The sequence below is a fragment of the Eschrichtius robustus genome, chromosome 13, assembly GCF_028021215.1.
Source record: "Eschrichtius robustus isolate mEscRob2 chromosome 13, mEscRob2.pri, whole genome shotgun sequence".
In the NCBI taxonomy this organism is placed as follows: Eukaryota; Metazoa; Chordata; class Mammalia; order Artiodactyla; family Eschrichtiidae; genus Eschrichtius; species Eschrichtius robustus.
Genome location: NC_090836.1, coordinates 59,022,483 through 59,035,031, shown reverse-complemented (window position 1 = coordinate 59,035,031; position 12,549 = coordinate 59,022,483). Strand labels below are relative to the sequence as shown.

At 33.7% G+C, this 12,549-nt stretch overlaps 1 protein-coding gene across 7 annotated transcripts in view; it reads right to left on the bottom strand.

The window, feature by feature from the left end:
* The window catches only part of CNOT2 (CCR4-NOT transcription complex subunit 2), a 113,438-nt gene that overhangs the window by 66,552 nt on the left and 34,337 nt on the right, over nucleotides 1-12,549 (bottom strand). For 4 of the 7 annotated variants that reach the window (XM_068561082.1, XM_068561080.1, XM_068561079.1 and 1 more), the window contains one exon: nucleotides 4,624-4,766. Coding sequence is in view for 6 of the 7 variants with exons in the window: in XM_068561080.1 (XP_068417181.1) it covers nucleotides 4,624-4,671 (48 nt within the window). In the remaining variant the exon portion in view is untranslated. The remainder of the gene's footprint in view (nucleotides 1-4,623; nucleotides 4,767-12,549) is intronic. The other 3 variants (XM_068561083.1, XM_068561077.1, XM_068561078.1) reach the window with 1 other exon arrangement.

The following is a 12,549-nucleotide window of genomic DNA, read 5'->3' as shown; positions in this document are numbered from 1 at the left end:
CTGACAACTCTTGAATTGCTAAGTACTCATTTTTAAAAAATTCTTTTCCATTTTAAGTGTTCTTTATATTATGCATCTTTAACATATGTAATATATCAGATTCCAAGTGCTTTGATGCTGGTGTTGTTTTCAATCATACTAGAAGCTATCAAGAAAAGGTTATAAGCTACTATGTTACAACTATGACTCTAAGATACCATCAGTTGTAAAATACATCCTGATAGCAGAAAGATAAAAATTTTCAATAATGTGTTATCACTTATAATAAAAGAAATGGGGTACTTCATTGCTTGTTTACATTAAATTTTTACTGCAGTGCAAAAGAAAAAAATGTAATTTGTATACAGTATTGTACAATACTCTTGCATACTGAATGGAAGCACACCTACCAGATGAGTTTGTATGTGCGTCATTGATTGTTAAATAATTAGGTAACTTGTGTTTTAAATGCTTTACATTATGCAGAATTGTCAGATATCTGAAATGTCAGATAGGTGTTGAGTGTTTTAGCAATATCTGGGAAATTGTTTACGGTTCGGGGTGGGCTGGAAAGTCATTATTTTTTTTCCTATTCAAAATAACAGAATATAGGGTACCACTTTTCAAAAAATTGCCACATAATACATAAAGATGCACCTATATACTGAAATATATATGTAATAAAAATATAAAAACAAAAAGAATGAAACAAAACTCAAACAACTGAATACTTCTAGGGAAGGAGGCAATGGAAGGGTGGGACACGGAAATATCTCCATTAAGTACAATATGCAAGCTGTAGAAAAACGCGTATTTGTTAAAAACAAAGACAACAAATCACATTTGCACCTATATAATCACTAGAAAAGATACACACTAAACTGTTAAAAGTAAAATTGTGAAGGTAAACTTTCACATTCTATAGCTCTGTAATTTAAAAAACTAATAGAAAGGAAATAAAATAGTTAATGGCAGGGGGAGAGAGGAGGAAATAGCAATACATTCACTGCCATCATTCTCTGACAGGATACATTCCACAAAGTTAATGTGGTATTCTAGATAATGAGGTATTCTTAAGGAACATACAGACTAGGATGCATTAGATCTAGTTTATAAATAACATACACTGAACTAGCTAGCATATGATGTGATCAATGACCTCAAAGTAGCATTCTAAAAATCTTGGAGATATATATATATAAATGGCATTTCCCTCAGCACACTTTGCACTTTCTTCCTGTCACCTCTTTCTTTGTTTTATTTAATTTTATTGAAACAACATGCATTTGAACACCTATTATGTAACTGAAACCATGCTAGGTACAGGCAGTACCAAAATAAATATGGCTCCAGTTTTCAAGACACTTGTAACATACAGTAGCACTGTCTAATACAACTCTGTGCCATAATGGAAAAGTTCTGTATCTGCACTGTTCAATATGGTGGCCATTAACAGCATGTAACTATTGAGCATTTGAAATGTGGTCGATGTGACTGAGAAATTAAATTATTTTATTTTGTTTAAATGAATTTAAATACCACTTATGGCTAGTGCCTACGGTACTGGACAGCACATTGGACAGCACGGGGCTACAGCAAGACAAGGAAAAACAAACAAAACTACATTGTATCATGGTACACACTAAACTAGAAGTATGCACAAAAGCTACAAAAGCAAGGGGAAGGAATGCTGAAGCCCATCACAGAATGGCTTCTGAAAGTACTGATACCTAATTCTTGAATCATGGAAGAAAGGTGAGGCATTACATGAAGAGGAACCCAAACAAGTAAAGGCTTAAAGTGTAAAAGTGCATAGCATGGAGATTTAAAAGCAGTTTTATATTACTCAATGGAAAAACTAACTATAAGCAAACAGAGGAGACAATGGAAATAAAAGTATGTGGGGTTAGAATGTGCAAAGATTATATGTAATGTTTAAGAGCTCGTCTGCATTATATAAGAGAGGGGAAGAAGGCACTGGTAAGTTAACCTGGTAATTAATATGGTTAGATTTGTGCATGCTCATAGTTGGAATAAATTAGTGTAAATTAGAGAAAGAAAAGAAAATTCTAGCCAAAAACTGGAGTTACATTTCCTTGGAAGAAGCTCGACAATCTTTCTAAAAGAATAAACTATAAACCATTTACATAATTAAATTATCTCATCTGAACTAATATACCAGTCTGTCTATGCAAATAAACTTCAACTACTCTAGTCATAACTCAAAAAACTTTTACTGGGCTTAAATTCGTAGTGAGAAATGAAACACACAAAGTAGATACCAATAGAAAAATCAATACTTCAACCAACACCCATTTAAAAGTCATTAGGTTTTAGCACAAAGCTGAGGGAATGCACCTTCCCAAATGAGTTCCTAAGTCTTTAATTAAGTCCACAACGAAAGGAGAACTGGGGAAATATTATCCTTTTTATTAAACTCTGGACTATTAGCTTATTATTATCAGAATGCTTAAATAACACTATAAGACATCAAGTACCCTCCAAATACAAAAGGCCTCAAAGATAAATTAATGAGTATAAACACGGCTACAAAGAAGTCCTACTTTATCCATGAAAAACAACAAATAAAATTCCTCCGAAATGGAATTGTTAAAAATCCAGACCATTTCATCTCAGCATATACACACTCTTAGTGCTACCAATATAAATATTAGTAATTTATCTACTATTCCTTTGAATATCCCATATGCTCTTAATATACTCATCGTAATTATCAGACAGGAAATTATATTTCTATACATGTATTTTTCAAAAGAGGCTTTTAAAAATAATTTTACAATGGCAATTTAAACAAGTGTTTCCAAGAATATTTCAACATGCATTAACTGTCACTAAGTAACAAGAAAAGAGAAAAGGGAAAATATTTTCAGGCAGAAAAACCCTAACCAAGAATGCATTTTCAGGTAAGCTAAAAAACCTGGATTATTTGTAAATAATGTGACTGAAACAGTGTGACTCTAAACCATTTTTTTAGAGTAGAATGAACAGGAATTAGGAAATCTCTTCATGTATAAAATATAATCTCCTTTTATTCCTTTAAGTGTAAAATTTGGAGTTCTTTATTAATATGATTCCATAAAGTAAATTAATCATACTGTGTGATCATACAAAAGTTCTATACTTACACTTTACAAACTGGATTATAAACACTGAAAAGCCACACAATCTAGAATCACGATATTCTTAAAATAATTTAGCAGAATCTACCAAAAGATACAACAACCCAAGTAGTGTAACCAATTAAAATCTTATGAGTCAAGGTAGTTGGAAGTGGTTGTGAGGCAGGAGGAGTTACAGCAAGTATAAGTAATGAACAGAGGCCATGTTGATCAACTCTATAAAAACAATTCAGAACAGAAAAGGTTACAGGGAGAACTGATTCTGCATAGCCACAGCTTACTATGGCTCATTAAAATTATAAAAATCTGGCAAGAAACTTCAGACATAAAATTAGGTCAAATTCTAGAAAGGTTAAATATGACACTACTTTTCATTATGGACAGTGCCCAAACCAGAACCTAAGTCTTGTGTTCAAAGGCTCTTTGTTATCTCACCATGAAGACCCATTTACAATTTTCTCCAATGTTCACTGTTCCAATCTGAGGGAAGAAAAGACTAACTGGGCTAAAATAAATGATTAGAAGATAAATGGTTAGTTAACAAAAGCTGCTGCTATCACACTAGTTGCCTTCACAGCCTGGAGGGAACAAAACTTGTGGGTGGAAGAGAGAGAGGGAGGCTGGATATTTATTTGTGAAAGAAGCCTAAAGCTTATTCCTACTTAACTATGAACTACTGTGTATTCTGAGTCATTACATAATTTGATATTAAATTATTATCAAATGAATAAAGCAGATTTTCTTTGAAAAAATTAAATTCAAATGTTAGAGTTTTTAAAATCACTATTTAATAGCACTATCTTTAAAATTCACCTTCTTTTAAAAGCTCAGAAAGAAAACAGGAATATTACACTTAAACCATCCTTTCAGCATCCTTACATATTTCGTAGGGGATGGATATTATTAACTAACTTAATAAATGAGAAAACAAGAATCTAGCATTATAAGGACAGCAAGCTAATGACAAATTCAATAGAATTGGGGTCTGAGTACCCTGGGATTTTCATTTCTATTTCTTCTATACTCTAACCAACTTTGTCTACATTCCTGTGATGCTCTAGTACCCTGAATATAGCCTAAGACTTCAGATTTAGTCTTCCAGAAATAATATGTATAAAAGCAATCAACATTTTGTTTTATGGAATACTAGCTTTGAATCCAGCCATGAAGTCATAAATTGTGTTTTAGATAATCTAAGTTTTGACACAGATATACACACCAGAAAATTTATGTTCTGACACTAATAGAATATATATACATTTATTATAAGAATATATATACATTATTTATAAGAATAAATATACATTTATCATAAGCATGCTTTACTCTGAAAAATGTTCCCACTATTTCAACTGTCAAACCCAATATACGTATTTTTAAAATTATAACCCCAAGTTTTCAAACTCAGGTGTATCCAACCTGATTCCAATTAAATACAACATGTTAAACAGTTCATGTAACTTATATGACCAACAGAAAAAAGGAAAAAAATTTTTGATCTTACCTGGTAGTTTCTTTTCTCAGATAATGTATGTCCATCAGTCCTCACCATAGAGTCGTGTCCTTTCCTCACAGTACTGGAGGCAATCAAATAGAACTGTCACTCAAGGGTCGTGTCACAGGAAGGACCGCCCACCAGTTCTCCCTCTAGAGTGGAATTATCCAAAAGCCGTCAAAATTACTAACATGTAAACATATAAACAGCAGCAAAAATATCCAATACGATATATAGAAAACAAAATCAAAAAATACTCTTTTTATATCCTAATTGATCTTCCTCTTAACCATCCAGGGAGGGCTAGACTGGCAGACATACTTTATTTGAGATAGAAGTTATTAAATATGAAAACCTTTCCCTTCCAATTAAAACTGTCTGCCAGACCTCACACATAGGAAGAAACTTACAGTGAATAAAAATGGAGTGGGAAAAAAAGTTCAGCCCTGAATTGACACATTTTTTTTTTCTTTTAAATAAACATCCTCCTGTTAGTCTCAGAAATGTTCAATTAATTCAGATTCAGTCATTTAATTTCAAATCCCTCTCCTCAAAATGCTTATTTATACAGCCACTATTCATTCAGTTTATGAGGTTTATTCCTATGCCATAAGACAGGAATTCATCCTATAATGTTAGGATGATTAACAGATGCAAATCTAACTCAATATTCTATTAAAATTTACTCCAATGAAGAGTAGCAACACATGTCAACTTTCTGGAAGCCTTTGTCCTTCAATCCTCCAATTTCATGCATGCTCTAATAGAATTTGCTTATTTACATTAGGGCAGAAAAATAATGGGCCTTATTTCTTAACCTGGACAGAGCTAAATAAGTCCAAAATGACTAGGCACTGTAAACCTCAAGTACAAAAAAAAAAATCAATCACTGAAGCAGAGGTAATAGTCTCTAGAGATGCTAACTCAAAAACATAAATTGAAAATGGAAGACCAAAAATTCAAAAGTGGTACCTACAAAGAATTTGTAAATAGTCGTTTTTAAGACAAAAGTCTTACTTTTACCTAACTTTTAGTAAAATGTTTACCCCAGGGAAGTAGTAAGTTAGTATACCTACTGAACTAACAATAGTTGCTAACCACTAAAAATTATATTTAAATTTAGAGCAATTATTTAATATTAGACAAAATTTACTTTCAGAGAGGATAATAATAACATCTAATTTAATTTCATAAGAAGTATGAATCAATTTTACTAAAACCAACAAACACGCACATACACATACATATGGATTACATCTAAAAAGCAATCTAGTAAGAAGGTCAGAAAATTTTTCAAGGAAAACATTAAAAATTAATATCATTAGATTTAAGTTTTAAAAAGAATTCATGTACTGAAAACCTACACTCCACCTCCTCTCTTATGCCTGATCACAAGTTAGTGGGTGCTATATACTTTTACTTAATTTTCACCATCTTGCATTGTAAATGTTTGGTTGAAATACTTCAAAGATGCCTGGCTCTATAGCAAAAATGTAAATGTGCATTACCAAATTTATATGTACTACTGGAATTAAATGTCTCTCTCAAAAGTAACAAAGGAGAAAGGTTTTTTAAAGCGTTAAGTATATTTACTGCTGTAAATATAATCCTAGCAAGGAATTAGGTTATTCATAAAGAAAAACTATCTACTGAATTGGATGTTCAAGAATCGTTAAGTGACATACATTCAGCTCCAACTTAAATGTTCATGACTGTCACAAAATGAGAACAAACCTATTTATTATGCATCCCCTAAACAACACTAACCCTGTTTTAATGTATTTTTTAATATTAAGAGAGTTTAAAACAGTACTTACTTTACTATTAACATGTTCATGACAAGTCTGAATTCAATGGACAATAAGTGTAAAATTTCAGTTTTTTCTTAGAAAATAAGCATGTTTTCCTTCTTAAATAAGTTTAAGAATAAGTTTAAAGTCCATGCACTATCTTCCATTTGTACCAGTTTCATCAAAAGATATGTTAGAAATCTAAAATCAGGCAAGGCTATTCTATTTTCAACAACATAACATTATATATATATGAGATAATTAGGACTTTATATGCTAAATAATATAATTAAAAATATTTAATCTGTACATTTACCAAATTAAGAAACATATTAACTTTGGACTACTATGGATTTAGTACAAAAGTAAAGCTTGTTTTGTTTCTTTTGTTTCCCCATCTTGGGATAACTTCACGTATTTCATGGCTTAGGGTTTCAAACAACAGCCACTATAGGCATACCTCCAAAATATTGCAGGTTCAGTTCCAGATCACAGCAATAAAGCAAATACCACAATAAAGCAAGTCATACAAACTTTTTCGTTTCCCAATGCATATGTTATGTTTACACTATACTGTAGTCTATTAAGTATACAATAGTATTATGTCTAAAAAAACAATGTACATCCCTTAACTAAAAAACACTTTGTTAAAAAATGTTAACTGTCACTGGAGCCTCCAGTAAGTCATCATCTTTTTGCAATACTAACATCAAAGATCACCGATCACAGATCACCAAAACAAATATAAGAATGAAAAAGTCTGTAATATTGCAAGAGTTCCAAAATGTGATGGAGATGTGAAGTGAGCAAATGCTGTTGGAAAAACAACACCCATAGACTTGTTTGATGCAGGATTACCACAAACCTTCCATTTGTAAATACACAATAGAATAATAAAGCACAATAAAGCAAAGTTGTTAAGGGAACCACTGACAGAAACTGCCTGCCCTGGCCAGACACGACAGTAACCACTTGCTTGAGTTATCTTACAACAGGAGGTCCTGGTAAGGAACACAGAACTAACAAGCTACCACCAGCCAGAAGAATTTGGGAAAGGTCAAAAGGAGAGGAGACACCAGTCCATATGTCCTACCAACCTCCCAGAATCCTTCTCGCTGGAATCCATCTTGGCTGAACAACGCGTGCACCACCAGGAAGAACCCTGAGTCAGAATGATTGGCCAGAGACGACCTGGAAACTAATCCCATCACCATAAAATCCCAAGACTGCGAGCCACGTGGTAGAGCAGTTCTCCTGGGTTCCCTTACCCTGCTGCTCTCCACTTGGGCGCCCCTTCCCAATAAAGTCTCTTGCTTTGTCAGCACGTGACTCCTCGGACAATTCCTTTCCGAGCGTTAGACAAGAGTCCACTCTCGGGCCCTGGAAGGGAAGGGGTCCCCCTTCCTGCAACACAATGAAACAAGATGTATGCCTGTACGTGTTCTCACCAATATAGGAATCAACATTCTATATTGAACAATAACTAAAAATCATTGTCTCCTTTCAGTAAACAAAGGGAAAAAGAAATGAAGGCACTCTATTTTCTTCTGGGTAAACATGAAAAGCTAGCATTTGTCACCACTATCTTATATTAAACAAAGATGTTCAATAACAGATTGTGTTGATACTCATCATATTAGGAATGAAAGGACAGTGAATAGATAAAGGATGTGAATACATGTGTGACACACAGAATATGTGAAAAGAAGAAAACATGAAGGAGAACATGCACCCTAGGTGCCTAAATTTATTAAAGTTTATGCACTGCTTTCCCCACAAAGTCCTAAAAATATTTAAAAAGTCAGAAAAGACAAATATTTATAAAACTAAAATGAAATTTTCTATAAGGCAGGGATACCTTCCAAGACAGAAAAAGAGAGACTATATTTACCTTCCTACATTAGATAACTAGAAAACTAGAAAAAAAATGTATGAAACAATGATTTTCAGACACTGAACACCATCTCAGGACAGAGATCATCAAAAGAAAAAAACAAAAGAAGTAAGCTCTATTGCCTGTAGAGTTACAAGGCTGAAACACAGGGAGGGGGTTAGGCATTGGAACCCAACTGGAGCACAACAGTCTCACTGAGTTAAGGAAAAAGAGTTCAGAGTTAGGGGAAACACCAAGACAGCTACAATTTGCAGGGCAAATGGAGAGAAGGAAGCTGCAAAGAGCTCCAAAGATATGGAGAGAGATTCCCCTCAAGGTTTTAGCTCAGTAATGATCTGTACATGCATGTGATAAAACTACTGAATATGAAGAAAAAGCCTCTGAAAAGGAGTAGTCAGAACAATCCCGAGCTCGTGTTCCCATCAAAGAGAGTAGGACCTCTTAACACACGGGGTACTGAATAGAGTTCAAAAGGTAATGAAAACCTCAGTAATGAAACCATATAAGCTTTAAACTAAAGTATGTTCTTGACCAGCACTAACAGAGCTTAAAACCAAGCCTCAAAAAGATCAAAAGAATTCTAAGTACCATAACTGTACCCCTAAACAAAGCCCAACAATATTTAAAACAATACAACAAAAACCATCATTAAATAATGTAAAATTAAATGTTTGGCATCCAATCAGAAACACTAGTCATGCAAAGCAGGAAATACAACCCATAACAAGGTGAAATATAATAAATGGAAATAAACCAGCAATGATACAGATGATAGAATTAGTGGCTTAAAGAGGTATTCTAAACGTATTCCATACATTCAAGCAAATAAAGAAAACTATGAACGTAATACCAGAAAGGCAAGGTATCGGGGCTTCCCTGGTGGCACAGTGGTTAAGAATACACCTGCCAATGCAGGGGACACAGGTTCCAGCCCTGGTCTGGGAAGATCCCACGCGCCACGGAGCAACTAAGCCCGTGCGCCGCAACTACTTAGCCTATGCTCTAAGAGCCCATGAGCCACAACTACTGAGCCCACGTGCCACAACTACTGAAGCCCGTGCACCTAGAGCCCATGCTCCGCAACAACAAGAGAAGCCACCGCAATAAGAAGCCCACGCACTGCAACGAAGAGTAGCCCCCGCTCGCTGCAACTAAAGAAAGCCCTGAGCAGCAACAAAGACCCAACTCAGCCAAAAATAAATAAATAAATAAATAAATTTTAAAATTTTTTATAAAAGAAAAAAAGAAATTCAAGGTATCAAATATATCTAAGTTGGCAGAAAGAGGAATTTTTTTTTATGGTGACAGAAAAGTTCTGTATCTTGCTTTTGGTGGTGGTGGTTATACAACTCTACACATGTGAAAAATACCACAGAATGATAAAAACATACAAAAAAGTGAATGCATGCAGAAAAGGGTAAAGTGAATTAATTTGCAGCCTAGTAAGTTATATTATACCGATTTCTGGTTTTGATAATGCACTACAGTTATGTAAGATGACATCACTGGAGGAAAATAGGTGATGGGCATATGGGACCTCCTTGCACTATTTTTGCATCCTATGAATTTATAATTATTTGAAAGTTAAAAGATTTTTTAAAGGCTCAAACTGATCATCTAGAGATAAAAATTCAATGTCTCTAATTAAACATGCATTGGATAGGATTACTAGCAGATTAGATACTCCAAAAGAAAAGCTTAATGAATTGAAGACGTAGCAATAAAAAAAATCCAAAATTAAACACTGTGAGAAAAGAGGCTAGAAAAAAAAAAAGGAACCATGGGACAATGAACAGTGAGATATCATCACTAGGGACAGTGAACTGTTGGGCAACATCAAGCAGTCTAAAATTAATGTAATTAGTATCCCAGAAAGAGCAGAAGAGCAGAAGGACAGAAAAAAAAGGCCAAACTTTCCCTAAATTTGTTGAGAACTATAAACTCACAGATCCAATAATTTCAACAACCTCTAAGGAGAACCAAAAAACACACTTCATCATTTGACAGTCAAACTACTGAAAAACAGTGATAGAGAAATCATAAAGCAGCCAGAAGGAGAAAAAAGAATACACAGAGAAACAGAGATAGAAATGATGGCAAACTTGTCACTAAAAATAATGCAAATCAGGGGAGAGGTAATCAAGCTTTTTTCTGGCCGTGAGGGGTGTGGGATCTCAGTTCCCAGACCAGGAGGGATTGAACCCGGGCCATGGCAGTGAAAGCCCAGAATACTAACCTGTAGGCCATCAGGGAACTCCCCTCAACATTTTTAAACTATAGAAAAAAAATTTAAAAAACTATCAACCAAGAATTCTAAATCTAGCTAAAATATCTTCCGAAAATGAAAGCAAATACATTTGGAAGGGTTTGGCAGTTTTTTATAAAGTTAAACATAGACTGAACATACAACCCAGTAATTGTGCCCCTAGGTATTTACCAAAGTGTACTGAAAACTTATGCTCATACCAACACCTATATGTGAATGTTTATACCATGGAAAATGTTCTTCAATAGGTGAATGGATACATAAAACAATACATCTACACAACACAATTCTATTCAACAATTAAAAAAAAAACCAAGCTATTAATTTATGCAACATGGATGAATCTTAAATGCACTTGCTAAGGCAAAGAATCCAGACCAGAAAGGCCATATAGTGTTTCCATTCATGACATTCTGGAAAGGCAAAACTATAGAGATAGAAAATAGATCAATGGTTGCCAGGGAACTGGAGGAGTGACTGACTACAAAGGGGACACAGAGAGAACTTTTAAAGAGATTGAATTATTCTATATGGTACTGGAGTGGACACAGATGCTATGCATGTCCTGAAATCCATAGAACTTCACAACATGAAGAGTAAAGCTGAATGTATGCAAATCTTAAAAATCAACTAGGAGGTTAGAAATACAGAACTGGCAAAAAGAGTAACTGTATTACAAATGTATGACACAGCCACACTGAAGGGGGTATGGAAAATGGTGCTGGCCTAAATAACTTTGGAAGATGGTATTGTGACTGGTAACTGTAACAGAAAAAAAGAACTCTATATAAACACTGTGTTCTGGTTGGTAAAGTGATTCCTTACAAGGCTATGGATTAGTAATGCTGAAACAACTATACATGTCTACTGAAGATAAACAATAAGTAAAATAGATGGTGGTTGGTGGGAGCCAGATTTCCCACTTCAGGAAAGTTACAGGTAAGCAAGGAGGAAAGGCTAGAACGAACTATGTAGTACCTCTGTTGGTATCAGTTTGTTCTCAACTACAAAACACTTTAAATATGGTAACCATTCAGATGATTAGAGAATGGATCATTTCACTGGTATATTGTATGTTGCTTGAAAACAAAAATTTATAAAATGCTAGGTGATTAACATGTATGTCAAAATTATATTTTAAAAGACAGGCTTGATGAAGTAATATTTAAAAGATTTTTAAACAATGTAAACAAAGCTAATTTTTTAAAGCCTCCAAATTGTGCTGAATATTTGCAAATAACTAAGTCAAAAAACTTTATCTCTAATCTTTTTAACAGACTGGTAACAGAATTAAATTTCAAGAACCCAAAGTAATTCATGCAACACATGTATCACTAGTGTCTACTCATGCAATAACTTCTCTCAAATTCAAGATACTTTTAGAATAAAGTTACTGAATATACCCGTATAAATGATAAAAGAATAAACATTTTACACGTTCTTTTCTGTGTTGAAAACCCGTGAAATAGATTTAGTCATGCTATCAGCTTAAAATCCGACAAGAAGCCAGTAAGAGGGAAAATATAAACCAAATCTTAATTAATATAAGATAAGCAGGCTTATTCATCCTAGGTGTTTCCCTAAATCAGAGGCTAATAAAAATTCAGCACGTAATATTATCTAAATAAATGCTAACTGAACCCCAATTTTCTTTCAAAAGAAGATTTCTCAAAATAAGAAATCAATTGAGTAAAATTTCTAGAAAATACTTAATTGGAGAGAAAAAATAATTAACTTTATTCTCCAAATTCTATTAAATTTTGGATGTCATCATCATACAAAAATATACACCTTGAATGGAACAATAACCAGAAAACCTGAATTCTAGTTAGTATTAGCCTGATCAGTTTCGCCTCTCTGGCTTCAGTTTCTTAATCTGTAAAATAAAGTGATTAATTTAGATGAATTTTTTAATGTGTGCAGTTCCAAAATTTTATATTTTAAATGTTCTGTGTCAAAGTAATCCATTTAGGAAAGTGGACAAT